The sequence below is a fragment of the Sinocyclocheilus anshuiensis genome, unplaced genomic scaffold, assembly GCF_001515605.1.
Source record: "Sinocyclocheilus anshuiensis isolate Anshui unplaced genomic scaffold, SAMN03320099.WGS_v1.1 scaffold477, whole genome shotgun sequence".
In the NCBI taxonomy this organism is placed as follows: domain Eukaryota; kingdom Metazoa; phylum Chordata; class Actinopteri; order Cypriniformes; family Cyprinidae; genus Sinocyclocheilus; species Sinocyclocheilus anshuiensis.
The window spans coordinates 3,481,456-3,500,444 of record NW_015536549.1 but is presented as its reverse complement, the minus strand read 5'-3'; the positions used below and the strand labels follow the sequence as shown (position 1 = coordinate 3,500,444).

At 37.5% G+C, this 18,989-nt stretch overlaps 1 protein-coding gene across 1 annotated transcript; it reads left to right on the top strand.

Moving 5' to 3' along the window:
* Nucleotides 1-5,061: 5,061 nt before the first annotated feature.
* Nucleotides 5,062-14,071, top strand: LOC107700092 (protein ABHD17A-like). Its single transcript, XM_016501615.1, has 5 exons — nucleotides 5,062-5,404; nucleotides 6,239-6,618; nucleotides 7,672-7,866; nucleotides 9,672-9,851; nucleotides 11,334-14,071. The coding sequence occupies exons 2-5, from the start codon at nucleotides 6,245-6,247 to the stop codon at nucleotides 11,557-11,559; spliced, it is 975 nt and encodes a 324-aa protein (XP_016357101.1). The 5' UTR covers nucleotides 5,062-5,404; nucleotides 6,239-6,244; the 3' UTR covers nucleotides 11,560-14,071.
* The last annotated feature ends 4,918 nt before the right edge of the window (nucleotides 14,072-18,989 follow it).

Sequence of the window (18,989 nt, the reverse complement as noted above, 5' to 3'; positions counted from 1 at the left end):
TCAGCACATTGGATTGATTTCTGAATGATCATGTGACATTGAAGACTGGAGTAATGGGTGCTGAAAATTCAGCTTTGCCATCAAAGAAACAAGTTACATTTTATATATATATATATACATTTATAAAAAAATATATATAAGTTGTTATAATGTGGTCAGCGCAGACTTTTAAACAGGCAGGTGAAACACCATCTGGGCCTGAAGCTTTCCTATATAAAGTATAATAATGTAATATAATGATTTTTACTGTATTCTTGATCAAATAAAATGCAGCCGTGATGAGTATGAGACATTTGCAAAAACATAAAACTTACCAACCCCATTGTATAAAGATCCAATTTTGGACGGGTATGCTTAAGGAGCTTGAGAAAATATTCTGCTGCTCACTACAGCTAGGACCAAAAGCATGTCTGTTAGGTACAAGTCAAAAATTCCCCTTTAAATTCCAAGGAGCCCATCTTCTTCAAGTACTATTACACTGTGAACGCAAATGTATGCTTGTATGTTGCATAACAGACCAAATTCCCTCAATTACTCAGTGGATAAATATAGCTAAAGCTCTTATTCCCTTTGAAGCCTACTGCTTGAATGTGTGACATGTTGAGAGAAGTTGTGTGTGAGTGTTTTTTTTTTGTTTTTGTTTTCTAGAGAGCCAGGGAGAAGAGGGATTGGTTGTCAGGTGGGCACCCATGTGCACCGGGTGGAAGGTGGACTCTTTAGTTTTTACCCTGGCATTGACTTTTGTTAGGATATTATTATAACATTATTTTTTTATAGGAGCCCTGAGATGTGGGTTCAGGAGTCTGATTGGAAGGGGTGGGTAGGGTGGGACATCGAGAGGGAATTTCTCTGATATTGCAAAAGGTTGAAGAATATGGATTTTAATGACTACTCCCACATTTACCCATGTAAAATTCTTTTACGGTGTTGTTATTTTTTTCTTTGTTCTGATTAATTATCCCGACATGTCAAATCCCAGCCTGTGCATTTAAAAAATATTTCTCTTTTATATATTGACTTATCATGCTAATGTTGGGTGCATGAATAGTTATCGGATGGGGTTTGAAGGGGTGTGGGGTGTAGCAAGAACCTTGCGATAAGAGAGTGACTGAGTTTTTTTTTTATCTCCTTTTCTGTTTTAATGAGTGTATGGCATCAGAAGATCTATATTAATATATTGTATGTAGCTTGAATTGTGTGATTGCATTCTATTTATTTTGTATTATCATTTGGTTGGTTCGTACTGGAGGATTGGAAGCATGTGTCCAAAAAACAAATCCAGTAGGTGATCCCTTAATGATATTTCTGTCTATTTACATATGCATTTTTAAGAATTATAGGTCCTTGTGGAGTAAAGTCAGACGGGATTAGGCTTTTCAAAATCAAAGTACAAGATCGTTCTTTAGTTTCTTCGCACAAATACAACAAAAATGCAGTTAGTGTAGGATCCTCGGTGCTGTACTGAACCTACCAGGCCCGTTATTGCTAATGCACGCCAGCGATGAACTATTTTGACCTTTGCCCTCAGAGTCGCCAAGCTTCGAGAGCAAAGTATTCATTAACCACCAGCAGACCAATGAATGATGCTAATGGAACCGGCTACTAATTTGTTTATTAGGCAATGCCTTTCCGTTCCAAAAAACATGTATTTACAATTAATACCGCTGTGTTTAGGATGTCATAGTGGAAGATGCACACTTCCCCAACAGATAAACGTTGCATGCTCGCACAAATATTAGGCCAAATGCAGAGTTTGCTACAGCCACATATTACATTGCAACACGAATGTGAAACACAACGTCCCATTGCATGGGTGAATGGAGCCTGCTTTCCAAATGAACAGGATTCTTCTGTTCTCTAATATAAATATTACATGGCTGCCATTCTAAAATGGAATGATTAGGGTCTTAGAAATAGCAGGAAAGGATCAGCAGGAAAAAAAACGTCTGTTTTGTGTGTACGTAGTGTTTATTAACTACCCATATGTAAGGAGAAAGGTGCGACGTGGTCTGTCATCCTTTGAGTGAATCCTTTTTTTTTTTTTTGTAAAAGGGCTGAAATGACCATTTCGTATTTATCCTCAATGTTGTCCAGCAGTCTTCCCTCATAATGTCTTTTGATGTGCACATTTTTCCGTGATTTATATACAGTCCCTTGACTTGCAAGACTTGTTGAAAGCAACTTGGTGGATGTATCCAATTTGAAGCCCTGGTAATGACCTTGCTGCTTTATTAAGGAAATAACCTGAGCTTTAATTAGCACCGTCTGTGCTTGCGGCATTATCCTCAGTGGGGCTGCAAGCTCAAGAGGGCTTTTGTGAAAGGCAGGTGTAAGTGGCTCAGCGAGCTGGCATCCTGACAGTCTTTTAATGAGGGTTTGGATCTCATGCTTTTTGTCTGCTCCGTTTGCTGGAGGATAATCCTACCTTTCTAGGGTTTGAGTGTTAGGGATACAGATGGGTGAAGGCCATGTCAGTGTATGGGAATGCTCGACTCCAGTTCCTGGTGAGATTCTTGTTGTGTGGTGGGCATAAAACTGTGAATGTAGTCAACCGCTTGACTATGAGCTCCAGTGGGTGGAAAGCCAGTTGGTCACCTGTAACGTTGCCTTCAGTGTCTTATCAGACTGTTGGCACTGTATGCCAGTGCATTATCCCTTCTATGCTAGCAATGATTAACCGTCGACATTGCATGTTATTGAGCAAACTAGAGAAGTGACTTCTTCCTTACATGTAACTGATGAAGAATTGCCTTGATTTTAGTGAAGGTGTTGAGATTCATATTTCTCCCAGTAGTTAATCAGAAGAACATTCGGATGGGTGATGTGAGTTTCAGCTCAGACGTATTCGGCAGTACGTTAACCAGCATTCATGAATTAATTTACCAGCGTGCCCAGTCCCCCAGAGACACCACCAGATACCTTTTTGTTTTCTTTTTAAATTTAGGATTGTATGATGTGTATGAGTAAGTATAAAACCAATAAAACCACAAAGTTTATTTTAAATTTACACAATGTCTTGTTTCTTTTATTTTGTGCACATATTTGCTCAGACCACCTAAAGCAGTTTTCAACCAGAGGGGTGCAATAAGTCCTAAAATTATCTAAATGTAGTTATATAAACAGAATGTTAGAAGAATACTAAAAATAATGATGTACAACATTAAACTAACATTTCTGAGCTTATATTTATAAAACAAGTATCAGCTGTACATATCAGCTTAGATAGGACAACTTTTGAATAGTCTTGGATAAAAAGGGGCCTTGCAGTCAAAAAGGTTCATAACCACTGATACACACTTAAAAGTAAAAGTTCCAAAGTTTTCATAGCAGTGCAATAGAGCAACCATTTTGGGTTTCCAAAGAACCTTTCTGTTAACAGTTCTTGGACCATTTCTTTCTTAGCGTGAAGAATATTTAAAAAATCTGAAGAACCTTTTCCCACTATAAAGCACCTGACATGTCTTCAAGCAGATTGTTGTTTCATGCTGTGATATTAGATAAGTAAACAAGGTCTGTAAGCTGTATTGTTGCCACATCGGCAGCTGCCCACCTCAGCCTGTTTCACCACAGACAGCTGGCTACTGTCTGTGGGCCCTTATGTGGTTTTTAGTAACTGGATTTAAATGGGTTGACATGTATCTGTTAGATTTAATGTTACCACGTGATTCCATTGTATTCATTTCCACTTGGCACTTTGTAGGCTTGTTAAATGAGTGAAAGGAAGTAAAAGGAAGTTTTTTTTTCAGTTCCATATAAAACAATTCATGTTCTCTCTGCCTGGAAGTGCCGGAAAGATGATCTCTTCTTCGTAAAGGTATGACAGCATCTCCACCCTTTCTCACTAGTGAACTCGGTTATCCTTGGTATTCAAAAGTCTTACATGTAAACTGACTTGATTATCTTTCCCTTTTTTTAAGACATGGGACAAAACAGGCCACACAAGCAGACAAAAAACATAATATTCACTTACATTTTTATATATTTTTATACATTTTTAAATTAAACGCATTAAAGGCTATTTATGGAAGGCTTTTAAAGAATGAAATGATTGTTTTCATAAGTATGTTGAGAAAAGTTAATTTTGTGTAGCTTTTCTAACTTAATGTGATGTCCGTTTGCCCACTGTTACTTCATAACTCTTGTCATTTTTTCCAATTGCAATAATAATAAAAAATGTTGAGAAAAGTTAGGGACACAGCCTTGTATCAGTAATAAGTGCATTGTGTGATTTGGAATGAAATGGTTGGGTATACAATACACATCTAAACTTTATTTAAATATAAGTTTACAAAATTTTGCTTAGTTTGCATATGCTTGACTATATATATATATATATATATATATATATGTCAAGCATATGCAAACTAAGTAAGCAAAATGTTTATGGGACGATATTGCGTAAAATGTTCCATTTTCTCGCTTTATTATCTATATATTGTAAAAATACAGAACAGGGTATGTATGGTTTTATGATTGACAGCAGGTTAAACGTCAACCTTTTCATTAATTCTTTTTAAATTCACAAATATGTAAATAAAAATATATTACATTTTATGATCTCTGAAATTAATCAAAATCTTCTGTTCATCAGCTGTCAGGCAGATTTTACATCGCTACGCCAGCAGATCTGACAGAAGTTCCTGGGATGCTCCTCCCTCGAAGTCCCGTTAGCGTAATTTCCGGATGCGGTACAGTCACAGTGAAGAGCAAAGACATTTTAAAAGCAGGAATATCATCCACTCTGCATGTTCTCTGCACCGTGGACTCGTCGATGTATTTAAAAAATATATTTCAAAATGATTTTATTTCGTCTTTTTAATGAAGATTATTTTTAAACAGTTAATTTTTTGTCTTTTTATATAGATTATTGTATGTTTTTAAACAGTTAAACAGTTTATATTTTAATTGTCATTTAAGCCTACTGCGTTATTATACAATGTCATGTTTGAAAATGCCATTTATTACTCACTTTAGCCTTCAACACAACAGGTTTTTAATCCAAGTTTACTTACTACTCCCCAGCTCTATAGCGCCTCCTACTTCAAACTATAACAGTGAGACGCAATGAAGAGTGGGAAGGCTAACAAACATCTTTGACTGGAATGGAAAAAACACACAGCTCTATTAGCCTATAACAGCAGATTATTACATTGGCAGGACGGTAGCCGGGAATCAACTCGGAACGACAAACCGGAAATCAAGTTTTATTCCTGGAGAGCTCAGTTTTTTATTTTCGGATGAGAAATGTCCGCGGCGGCGTCCTGGCCTTTATTTGTTATCTGAGAGGAGTCGTAGCTGACTGCTAGCTGGCTAACTCCCCCCTACCCCCTTACTACGAGCTAGCTACTTAGCGACAGAGGTGTGAAAATATAAAGAAATCCGGCTGTGGTCAAGAGAACGACACGTATGTGGACAAATATATACTTTAATGTGTTTGTTAGCAATATATTGTTCGTTTGCAGCTGAAATGAGGTGTAAATGTTGAGTAAGCGATGAGCGGGTCTGTTGGGACTGATGTGACCACTGGTGAATATTTTATTGGAGCCTCTTAAACCGGCAATATCAGACAATATATATTATTTATATTTGTAGTCTATAAAGTGTCAAATAACAGGTAACTTTAGACTATTAGTTTTAAGCTGGAAGGACAGTATAGCTGGGAGATAGGTTTACTTGATGCCTGAGTTAATTCTACCTGGGTATTACTTATTAACCATTTGTTTACTTTTGAAGCTTTTTACCTTTCTAAGAATTGGTAGAAAAATTTGCATAAGAAATATCTAAAGAAAAGAAAGAGCTCTGTCTTATTTTTCTTTTTCAAAAGAAGCCTGAATATAGTATTGTTTTTTAAAATAATTACTCCGTAAATTACATGTTAAATTAGTTATTTATTAAGTATTTTGTTTTAAAAACGTTTTAAACAGAAAAAAATCAACAGCACTTTTGAGAAATATTCAAATTATGTACATTTACACGAGATCATATAAGTCTTCTAGAGAAGGCTGTTTTATTGTATGTTGAGAGGGTTGCCCCTCATGGGGGCCGCCATGTTTAGATCACGTGACCAGTGGTGTCATTTAACAATAATAATATATTATACAATTTACTATTGTTACTCCAAATATAATGTCCATACTACAGAGGCCAGTTGAAACTTAATTAATGTGAGTAGAAAAATACATAAAATGGTTTGTGTTGAATATGTATTGACCACAATCTCCTGTCATCTCTCTTGCAGCTGACAATGAATGGCCTTTCTGTGAGTGAGCTGTGCTGCCTGTTCTGTTGCCCCCCCTGCCCCAGCCGTATCGCTGCCAAGCTTGCCTTCCTGCCTCCTGAGCCTACCTATGCCCTCCTGCCTGATCTGGAGACCGGGCCGGTACCTGCCAGACCCACGGGGACGTCGGGCCTCCGGTCCCGGGGAGGTGGTGGTGGTGGTGGGAGTTCGGTAGGGGGAGGGAATGCCACAGGAGAGGGGCGCTGGAAGCTCCACCTTACAGAGCGGGCAGACTTCCAGTATTCCCAACGGGAACTGGATGCCACGGAAGTGTTCCTGACTCGATCTAGTAGGGGGAACAGAGTGGGCTGCATGTATATCCGCTGTGCCCCCTCTGCCAGGTAGGATGGGTGCATTTTAGTTACGATTGGAGGAGCTTAATTGACAGTTTTTTTTTGTTTTTGTTTTTTTTCACAATAATATACGTTGAACTCAAAATGTCACGTTTCCTCTGATGGACCCCCCTTTTCCTACAATGGGTCATTTACATTCCTTCATTATTTTTCCATTTTCCTTTGTCCCGTTTCCTGCTTCCCTCTCTGAGTTTGTCTGCTATCTTTACCAGAAGCCACTCCTTCCTGGACACATTCTTTCTTTATCACGCACCACTTTATTCCCACTGTTGTTACTTGTTCCTTTGTTGCTTTATTTCCTTTTTAAGAGTGATTTTCATAGGATGAGTACAGTTGTTTTTTGTTGTGGTCAATATTGTGGACGTCTTCACTTTACTACACAAAGTACCCGTTAATTTCTTTTTGAAAGTCTGGCTTTGATATAATATTTTTATAGTTGGAAACTAAAACTATTCAAAATTGTTTTCTTTAATTGAAATAAAGCTGAAATAATTTATAAATATTTGATGGAAAAACTGAAAGAAAAAGTATAAGTTGAAGTATTAAAATGACTAAAACTGAAAATTAAAGCTAAATAGAAATGTTAAGACAAAATCTAATAAAAAAGACAAAATCACTTAATAAAATACTAAAACTAAAAAATTAATTGAAACTGAAAATATGAACTTAACTAAAATAAATAAAATTTTAAAAATACTATAAAACTATATACTATATAAGTAATTCTAAAATAACACTGCCAGTTTTTTTCTTTTGCCGCCGGATTATTTGGATACTCTGGTATTATATGATTCTACACACACACACACACACACACACACACCCGTGTTAGTTATGAAATCATTCCCTGCAGCATATCGGGCTCAGGCTCACTGCAAATGCGCCTACATGCCCAGTGATTCAGCGAGTAAAATTATAGGTTATTAAGTCTCTTTGTGGACACATCTTGACTTGGATGTTGAGTCAGACCTTGAAATAGTGTAATGAGAGTGACTTTATACTTCAAATCCCATCACCCCTTTTGTCTGTCTCTCTCCTCAGGTTCACTGTCTTGTTCTCCCATGGTAACGCAGTGGATCTAGGCCAGATGAGCAGCTTCTATATTGGCCTGGGCACTCGCATCAATTGTAACATATTCTCCTATGATTACTCCGGCTACGGGGTCAGTACGGGGAAGCCCTCAGAAAAGAATTTGTATGCAGACATAGACGCAGCGTGGCAGGCTCTACGCTCACGGTGAGACATGAAATCAATACCAGGGCTCAACCAAAACAACTGCGTGACTGTTGTAGAGTTCAAGTTTTACAGTGCTGCATCTTAAAGGGATAGTTCACCCAAAAATGAAAATTTGATGTTAATCTACTTACCCCCAGGGCATCCAAGATGTAGGTGACTTTGTTTCTTCAGTAGAACACAAACAAAGATTTTTTAACTCAAATCGTTGCAGTCTGTCAGTCATATAATGTAAGTGAATGGGAATCACGGCTTTGAGAATCAAAAAAACATACACAAATTAAACCCTGTGGCTCGTGACGATACATTGATGTGTAAAGACACGAAACGATCGGTCTGTGCAAGAAACTGAACAGTATTTATATCGTTGGATAATAGCTGCTGCCTGTCTGCCAGGAAGCTGTTGATCCACTGACAGATGGAGATGGGCACGGAGAGCTGAGATAGTTTGGGCAGGAGGAGGTTTGGGATTTGAGGCATTTGAGAGATAGGTGGCGGTAATGCACTTTTATAAGTCTGCGATCTGCTTTAAAGCAAGAAGAAGAAGAAGACGCGAACGCACTCAGGACAGTTTGGACGTTGCGTGAATCAGAGGTGAAAAACTATATAAATACTGTTCAGTTTCTCGCACAGACCGATCGTTTCGTGTCTTTACACATCAATGTATCGTCACGAGCCACAGGGTTTAATTTGGTTTTGTTTGTGTATGTTTTTTTGACTCTCAAAGCCGTGATTCCCATTCACTTCCATTATAAGACTGACAGACTGCAACGGTTTGAGTAAAAAAATCTTAATTTGTGTTCTACTGAAGAAACAAAGTCACCTACATCTTGGATGCCCTGGGGGTAAGTAGATTAACATCAAATTTTCATTTTTGGGTGAACTATCCCTTTAATGTGTAATCTAGACAACTGTTAAAAAGTCAGTAAGATATTTTTTAAGATATTAATAGTTTATTCTGTGTGGACCCATTAAATTGATCAAAAGTGACAGTAAAGATATTTATAATGTAACAAAAGATTTCTGTTTAAATGCTGTTCTTTTGAACTTGCGACTTACCAAAAAATAAAAAATAAAACATAAACAAAACGTATGTAACCTAAAATAATACCTATTGGTTGAACATTTTAGTTTGTTAGCCTAGTCTTTCTTAAAAGTGCGAAAAGAATCCTTAATGGGATCTGTAAGAAACCATTAAGTGGAATACGAACCAGAATCGTTAAACTAAATGAACAGAGCACAATTTGTTTTCAATCAGGAATGCGAATTTACTCAAAGGCTGATGTAGGGCTGGACGATATGGCCAAAATTGATATCACGATATATTTCTTAATTTCGGACGATACGATATAATTTCGATATCGATATGAACACTATTTATCTGAAATAGAAACCTTGAAGACAGTCAATTCCCTTCAGAGATACATTCATATAAAACACCCGCGCCGTGTTATGATTTTGAAACGTGCAGTGCTCATGTTTATTCAACGAAGTCAAACGGCACAAATAAATCAATGTATGGGAAACTGGTAATGTATATCGAAATATCGGAAATGTTTAAAAATCATATCACCGTTATTGAAAAAAATTATATCGCGATACATATTGATATTGAATTATTGTCCAGCCCTAGGCTGATGAAAATTCACACTGCACTCTGTGTGAATAGTTTTAGCACAATTTTTTGCCAGCAATCTGTAATTTATACTGCTCTTGGTGTGAATAGGCTGCAGATCACATTGACATGAGACAGTTATTTGTTTGGTATGTGACATTTAATTAGCTTTTGATTCCTCTATTTCAAACAGATACGGCATCAGCCCGGAAAATATTATCCTGTATGGACAGAGCATTGGCACAGTGCCCACGGTGGACTTGGCATCACGATATGAGTGTGCGGCTGTGATTCTCCACTCCCCTCTCACCTCTGGCATGAGGGTGGCCTTCCCTGACACTAAGAAGACTTACTGCTTTGACGCATTTCCCAAGTGAGTACCAAAAAACGTTGGGTTCCTATTTGTCCTCAATTATTTGTGTCATTACCATTTTATTGGAGGTTTGACAGGGCATCATCATTGCAGTTTGTTTATGAGCTGATGATTTGCCTTGTCATGGCCAGCACAGATTGCTGCTATTTATGAGCAATTCACTGGGTTTTGGTTTTGGCGAGAGCAAAAAGAGTGGGTTGTGATGTGGATTGCTGGTGGGGATTATACTGAGCTTCTTGTTTCGACACAAAATGCATCTGACTATCACACATTGAAATATATAGCCTAGATGCAAAACATTTTTCAATCTTAGAATTAGACCTTCAGCACTTGATTAAAGGAAATAAGGCTTTTTTTTTTTCTTCATGTTTCATTACAATCATTTTCATTGTTGCATGTCGGCTGTGAGGGAGGTTGGCTCTACATTTGGTGTCACTCAGTGCCAGTGTAGCAGAACACATGGTCGCCATACAGCTTCAGTCAAAACCACCACTGTTCTCGCACAACTGCTGTGTAGTTGGCAGGCAGCTGTTTAGTTTGCTGGCACCCACACACACATACACACATGCATACAACACATACACCACTTGAATTTACAAAATGTAGTTAGCTACATAACAATTTGTAATTGTTGTTATTATTTATAAGTATTTGTATGTACTGTTCAGAAATTTGTAGTTAGAGTATGTAATTTTTTTGGTGCTGACCAAAATTAACAACAGTAGAGTAAAAACAGTAATATCGGGAAATATTATTACAATTTAAAATAATAAATATTTCTATTGTCTTATATTTTAAAATGTAATTGATTCCTGTGATGACAAAGCTGAATTTTCATCAACCGTTACTCCAGTCTTCAGTGTCACATGATCCTTCAGAAATCATTCTAATATGCTGATTTGCTGCTCAAAAAACAGTTCTTTTAATTATCAATGTTGAAAACAGTTGTGCTGCTTATTTTTGTGGACACTTGTGATAGATTTTTCACCATTATTTGAATAGAACAGCATTTATCTAAAAAAAAAAAGTATCATTATAAATGTCTTTACTGTCACTTTTGATCAGTTTAAATGGGTCATTGCTGAATAACAGCATTAATTTCTTACAAGAAAAAAAAAAATGCTGACCCAAACATTTTAAAGATAATGTATATACTACTATTACACATTATGTATTCAGCTGTGTTAAATTATAGAGTACATTTAAAATATCTGTCAAAAAAAGTCAACATCACAATTTGAGTGACATCAAAAATGACGAATTAAATACAACTGATAAATTCGAAATAGCTAAATTTTGAGCTATCGCGCTACTGAAAATTTAGTTGGAGCTGAAATTAATCTATGGGGTTTCATTGATCATATATGTCAAGTGTGAAATGAACTTTTCAATCTATTAATAAAGTATTATTTTTCTCTGTGTGTATTGGGGAAGTTGTTTTTCTTCTAACACCCTGTGTCCAATTGTGTGTCCCTATTTCAGCATTGAGAAAGTGTCTAAAATCACGTCTCCAGTGTTGATCATCCATGGGACGGAGGACGAGGTGATAGATTTTTCCCACGGGCTGGCCCTGTACGAGCGCTGCCCCAAAGCCGTGGAGCCGCTGTGGGTGGAGGGAGCCGGACACAACGACATCGAACTGTACAGCCAATACCTGGAACGCCTGCGTCGTTTCATCGGGCAGGAATTGGCCGCACAACACGCCTAAGCTCTCCTCCGTCTCCCTCTTGTCATCCCACCATCTCCCAGTCTGAGCAAAAGTGTGATGGATGCGTCAGTAACTTATTGAAGGCTGCCATTTTGTATGGACAACGTTACTGTTGGGGCAGCTTGACAGATGCTCCACTGCTCAGATTTGTTTTCTTAAGTGTTTTCTTTTTTCTCCCACCGTTTGTCGTCTCCTTGTACATGTGAGCGTGCATGTGTGTACGTATGTGTGCGCATGGGAACTCTGGGGGATGGAAGTGGAATTACTCTGGGGCAAGATTGAAAGGATGAATTCCTCTGCCGGTTTCAGTCCAAAGGAAATAAGCCAGAGTCAGACGCTGTCCTGTACCTCCAACCTGATGCTGTTTCTCAATATCTGAGCATTCATTTGTCAGTTGAGTGGTTCGCTTCTCCGACCTGCTCCCATGATGCCTCAGCCTGAGAGATTTTCACTTCCCACTTCTCGTCAGGCAACCTAAAATAGCTAAATGTCAGAGCCTGGCAAATGTCCTAACCTTGCTGACCCTGTAGGATGAAATAAATCCTGAAAGAATTTCAGGATTGAGTTTCGAAGCGTCCTACACAGGTGCAATGATGCCCACCTCTGCATCTTCATTCATTCTTCGAACCATTTGGCTTCCTCTGGATGGCTCTTGTGCCCAGGCGTGTGGGTCTGTTCTCTCATATACCCTGCAGGATGCTGACCTCTATGCACTGACGTTCCCTTCCAATGAGTTTTTGCCTTTATGTGAAAGCTGAGCTTGGGATGAGATGACACCTGATGATCTACACGGCTCCAGGCAGGGAAAGCTCGAATGCTGGGATGCTGGCTTTTGTTTCCAGCTTTATCAGTCTATTTTTTTTCTCTTTACTGTTTCTTTCCTTTCTTCTCAGCATGTGAGGGTGTCCATAGCACCCTGAGGTGAAAGAAACTGGGAGGGCTGCTCGCTCATCATCACATTTCAATGAAAACACCACACTTGGGATGACATGATACAGTGTATATTCACGTCCAGATCCATACGTCATGTTTCTGAACTGTTGGGCCAGTAGAAAGATCAATGTTTCATTATCATGTTGGGACTTTCCTAAAGCCAGATCTTCGGCGTAGCATTTCCGCCTTCATTCTCAAGTAGTTTAACATTTTAAATGGGTTTTGGGTTAATGTTTTAATTGTGTAAGAATGAGTAATGCACACAGGAAGCAGTCAGAGGTAAAAACACAAATTACTTATGAACCCTGTTGCAATGACACACAACTCGCAACCAGTTTTTCTCGTTTTTAGCCTGACGTCGGGTATGTTTCTCTTGTTGGCATTCAAATCGGAGCTCAAGCGATAATTGTGCATATTTACTCTTGTCTCCTTGTTGATTATGTTTAAGCAAATCATTTCAAAGCAGAGCTCATCATTTAAAGACTCTTCTTAATGATAATAAAGGATTACCCTTTTTCATTCAATGTCAAATTGCTAGTTAGTGGCACATGGTTTAATCCATCTAAGTAATGTTCTGAGCTGTGGTGGATTTAAAGATTATAACTAGCAATAAAGACATAACAATGAGGTCATCTAAAACCTATTTTTGCTGTCTCTAGTCAAGCTTCTTGTCTTCAAAGGGAGTTTGTCTGATATGATCTGGATGCAACTATGACTCTTAAAGTTATCAGTTTGTATTATGGTTAGGAAGATTGTAAAAGCTTTGAAAAACACTAGCCGTGAATTCAAAATCATGTCTTTCTTTCCATCTAAGCTTTTCAACTGAATTATCAAGGGAACTTGCTGCTATAGATCTCGATTGAACGATCTCAGTGAAATTAAAAGGGCCGAACCCTGCAACCTTTTGTTGTTTTCCGATGCATCAAAGACTACCAAGCCTTTTCAGTGAGAAGACATTGATTCCTCTTTCTGGCGGGAATCCATTCTTGCCCTTTTAACACCGTGGGCTGCACAGCCATTCTGGACTCCACACAACAATTTGTTTAATTAGATTAATTAACTTCAATATCTTGTCAGGGTAAGTTTTTGCTAGACGAGTACTGATTTTATGGCACCAGAGCTGATTAGACATCAAATTTCATCTCTAGATATCCCGTTGATTGTCTTTTTTTCTGGTTAACCTTTATCCATCCACTCCACTTGGTCTATTATTATGTGCTCTGGTTAAACTGACTCCCATTAATGCACAAAACACAGTCATTCTGTATTCCGAAAACACTGGTTTGTACATAATATCTGAAACCTAATTCCAGGAAATCTGGTTCCATGTTTCATCATGCATTTAAGTATGTAATCTGAGGTTGGACACGAGGCTTGTTCTTTCTACATTCTAACCAAAGATGTCAGGTGTTGGAGTTGCAATGGCCACCCACTGCCATTTGTCAGCGCTCCGATGTTGATTGAAGGAGGAGGCGGCAGACTTTGGCTGTTTGGACAGAGCCAGGTCTCACACAATACAGGCTGCTGTTGATGACTCGAGGGGAAGTTTTTGTGTGGACTGTTGGTGCGTGTTTACCTCCTGTAAGACACAAGTGTTTGGAGCTTCATTCTCCATTCTAACCAAAGATGGCAGCTGTTGGAGTTGCAATGGCCGCCCACTGCCATTTGTCAGTGCTCAGACGTTGATCGAAGGAGGAGGCGGTGGACTTTGGCTGTTCAGACAGAGCCAGGTCTCACACAATACAGCCTGCTGTTAATGCCGCCGAGGGGAAGTTTTTGTGTGGACTGTTGGTGCGTGTTTACCTCCTGTAAGACACAAGTGTTTGGAGGGCCGAAGCAATATCGACTTGGAGCCAGCAGACTGGATGTGTGGATGCTCTGTGTGTGCATACGAGAGGGGAGGACGTTGGTTTGGGGTGGGGCTGCAGTTACCCAGAGGCTCCATCCCAACACATTCAGATTCAACACTTTTTATTAAGAAAGTAAGTTATAGAAATGTCTTTTTAAAACTCAGATGTACGTATTGTATAACATTGTTTGAGAAGCTTAATCTTGAGGTTTGAGAATCTGTTTTTTTTTTTATCTTAATGGATCGGGAGCAAGAGTCATTGGGGTGTTACTATTCTATCCTTTTATGCATTATTCTAATGTTGTCTTTTTCCTTTTCCAAAATAAAAAAAAAAGAGATCTTAGAAAAAATTATGAACTGATAATCTTTTTTTTTTGTAACAGCAAAGGAACATCAAATTTATATAGCAATATATTATTTATTGTTTTACACGTGTATATATATATATATATATTGGTTAATATGCTTAAATTAATTGATAATCATTGTAAATTATTATAATCATTTCATTGTCAAATTATTGTAAACCTAACATCGCACATGCAGGAGTGTCATATTTATACAGCAAAATATTTACATTTAATATTTTATGTATTTTTACGTTACATTACACTTATTTACTTTTAATACATTATAATTAGATAATTATTTCATATTTTTAAAATAATATTTGATGTATTTAATCTTGAATGTGATGAATTGGTAATTTAATAGGAACATCACCTTTATACGCAGATGTATTTATTTTATATCAATTATATTAACTAATTATATTTAAATACATTTAATACATTTATATTTAAATATCTTCTATATTATTTAACCTTGAACTTGACCATATGAATTGATCATTATTGTAAACCTATTTTCATGTAACATGCTAGATCTGTATGCTGAAGACGTAATACATTTAGAATAATTTAATACATTTACATTTAATACGTCTCTTGTATTTTAAAATGTGATATCCATATTTAATATGAACTTGAAATTATGAATTATTAGCTATTGTAAATCTCTTTTCTTATAACTGCACTCAGGAACATCACATTTATATGGTGATCTATTTTACAGGCTGAGCTGGGCTGAGTTTCCCAGAATCCTTGGGCTACAAACATCCTCAGGAATCGTAAAACGATGGTAGTAGCTCAGCTGCATATTACATTGTGATCCTCAACTCCTGTGGCACAGACATTAAATTCCAGCAATCAATGATGAGGCTTTTATAATTCAAGGCACAGAGAGAAACATTCTGATGTGTGAGCATGACAGATAACACTCTGTTGCCGTTGGCTGTGTTTTGTTTATTCATCATTTAGCTGCATTTTCTTCTCCTCAGATTCATCAGTTAATGCCAAACTGGTCTCAAAACTCCTGATTTGAATCTTCCTATGCAAAACAAACCAGTACAAGAGGGTATGCATGTGGGCGTACAGAGAGAACAGAGTCGCTGAGGCTTTCTGGAACAACAGATGGGTTCTGTTATTATCTGTAACAAAAAAAAACTCCAATTATCTGCCTCGTTTGAATTACTGCCCTGCAAGCTTTGGCATGACCCAGACTATCAGTAACAGCTACAGTCAAGAGGCATTAGTACTGCCATGGGATTTAAGGCCTTCTATTAAACACACACACATGCCTACTTCTGAACATGTATGTGGATATGCACACAAAACCTTGTTTCTACAGTCTAATCACACTTGGATTATTCCCACAATACCAATTTGCTTACATTCAAATGTATCACATTAGTTTGAGACTTGCTGTAGATGTGATATGCCAGATACATGGAACATTAAAGGAATATTCCGGGTTCAATTCAAGTTAGGCTCAATCTACAACATGGGGCATGAAGTTGATTACCACAAAAATAGATTTGGACTTGTATTTGATTTGGTAACAGTCAGGTATTTACAATGGAAGTGAATGAGGTCAAGCAGTTACTGTATTGCCACAAAATGTCAACCACATTTTAATGTGGACAAATCGCTTACAAACCTTTGTTGCCATGACAACATAACGCCTAAAATAAGCCAACAATTTTTTTGTTGAAAATTCAGATTTCCAGTTTTATGCATGTTCTATGTTAGGCCTAACTCGTTGATTATTGTCGGTGCAGTGCAAGTTTTGTAATTGTATGTCTTTATTTCAGCACACTCCAAAGGTAGATAGATGACTGGACGAAAATAAGACATTTATCATTGGTAGCTTCAGGAGACCTGATTGTTTTTTGGCATATCTATATCTTCCTTTGACTCTTGAGTTTGTATGGAAGTTTGCCTGAGGCTTGCTAGGGGGAGATGCAGTGCAGATTTCACATCCGACCACTAGGGGGCACTCACTACATTCTCAATGCACTGAGACACACATTCAAATTGCTAATCAACTATTCTGTTAGACATAAATGTGAAAGAAACTATGCTTCGTTAGTGTGTTGTACGTCAAACTTAAATGATCTGCTAAAAAACAACGTAAAACAACCTTTTCAACTGATACCTACTCTCAAAGCTACTTCCAGCATTATTTATGCAATCAGGAAGGGCATTTCCATGATAAATCTATATGGGACATAAATAAAGAGTTTAATTTATAGACCAGATCTGACAAATGTGAATATATCATATGAAAAGTATCATAAACAGCATAGTTTCTTTCACATTCCACTTTTTAGTGCCATATTTACATTTGTCAGATCTGCTATAAAGATGAAGCTCTTTATTAGAGATGATGGAAGTAGATTTTAGAATAGCTATCAGTTTAAAAAAAAGTTTTTTTAAAACATTATTTTTTAGCAGTGGGATCCAGCACACTAACAAGGCAGCACGTTTGATATTTGATTCATGCGATTTGATGTTTGCATTGACTTTCTTTTACTACATGCTGTAATTAGCATCATTGGAAAAACTCTTCCTTCCACACCACAGCCACAAAATATGTGTTTGCACTTCATTACAGTGTTTCATATCTTCACTGTCATCTGAGGTCTGCATCTCTTTGCCATTAAAGAAATCTGTGCTGCAGTCTCACTGTGGAGGGGGAAAAACATCAGAAGTATGTGTTTAGTCCTCACTGTGTCTGTGCCTGTGTCTACCACACTGCTAAACATACAAACATATCCCAGAGTGCTTGTGAAAATAGATAGATCTTTTCATGGAAACCAACCAAGCTGGAATATTACATGTTGCATTTGTCACGGTTATTATTTTGTGTATTTTTCTTGAATGGTCTTGAGCATTTTTTCCCAAGACTAGCTACGGCCCCCGAGGCCAGCGGTGTCATATGGTTCTGCTTTGCTCATATTTAGCTTTGTTTGGTCGATTTATTGTGGTCCAATTTGACCTGGACATTGGGTAATTGAAGATTCGGGGACAGTCGGCAAAATGGATGCAGTGCCTGTGGATATAGAGTTATTCCTGCCCTCTTTCCAATATTGACAACCTCTTATGCTGTAATCCACTGTTGTATTTGTTTAGAACTGTTTTGGACTGTTTCTGCTTGTAAACTACTTGATCTGTTCATGTTTTTCTCTTGATGATTTTCAGATGAGAAAGATTTTTGCACTGGAGAAAACTTTATTTTGGACAGAGGACTCATATTTTAGCAATGTATGGCTTACTTGTGGATTATTGTGATGTTTTTATCAGCTGTTTGGACTCTCATTCTGACGGCACCCATTCACTGCAGAGGATCCATTGGTGAGCAAGTGATGTAATGCTAAATTTCTCCAAATGTGTTCAGATGAAGAAACAAACTCATCTACATCTCGGATGGCCTGAGGGTGAGTAATTTTTCATTTTTGGGTGAAATATTCCTTTAAAAAATTTTTTTTTTGTTTAGAATAGTAACATTATTTCATTGCCATTGCATGAATAGTGTTTATTAGCATGCTTATTTGTTTTCTTCGTATTTTCAGCTCCAGTTTGTGAAGAAGAAAGCTGTTGGCTATGATTATATGCAACTTTAATCAACATTGTCTTTGCACAGAATTCAATTTTGTACCTAATGCAGTGCATAAAATGCACTTTATATGGATGAACAGAACAGATTATACTCTTTCCAGATATCAGCATCAAGGTCGCGAGAGCTGTATTGCAACCCTCAAACTCTCCGCCATCTGGTTCTGGCATGAGATGTCATCACTCTATCTTTTTATCTCACATCTTATGTCTGGAATCATGTATGTGCCGGCTACATTCGGTATCAGTAACATAGAGGTTAGAGAAACAAATCATGACAAAGATTAAATATGATACATAAACTTCTGCCCTGAGACCATCATTTAATAACATATTAGTGTGTGACCTTGGCCAGGCGGATACAGGAATTGGACCAAAACATATTTCACGTGGATGTAATATAACTTCGAAGACTTAGCCTTCATCAGCAGTAAAAAATAATTCACCTGCCACATCTGCCCCATTCATGATTTTCTCTGTGTGTGATATGATTTTGAGGCATTGTCATTTTTAAAATCATTCTGTCGTTTTACACCCTCACACATCTGCATAAATAATTCAGCTTTTTAAACAGCCCAATTCAGATACATTGAACATCGTTGAGAGCACTCTGTCTCACAATAGATTGCAAGCATGAGTTGAACACAAGTAACATGAGTAATTTAAGAACATTACTAGGCTAGATTAAAAAT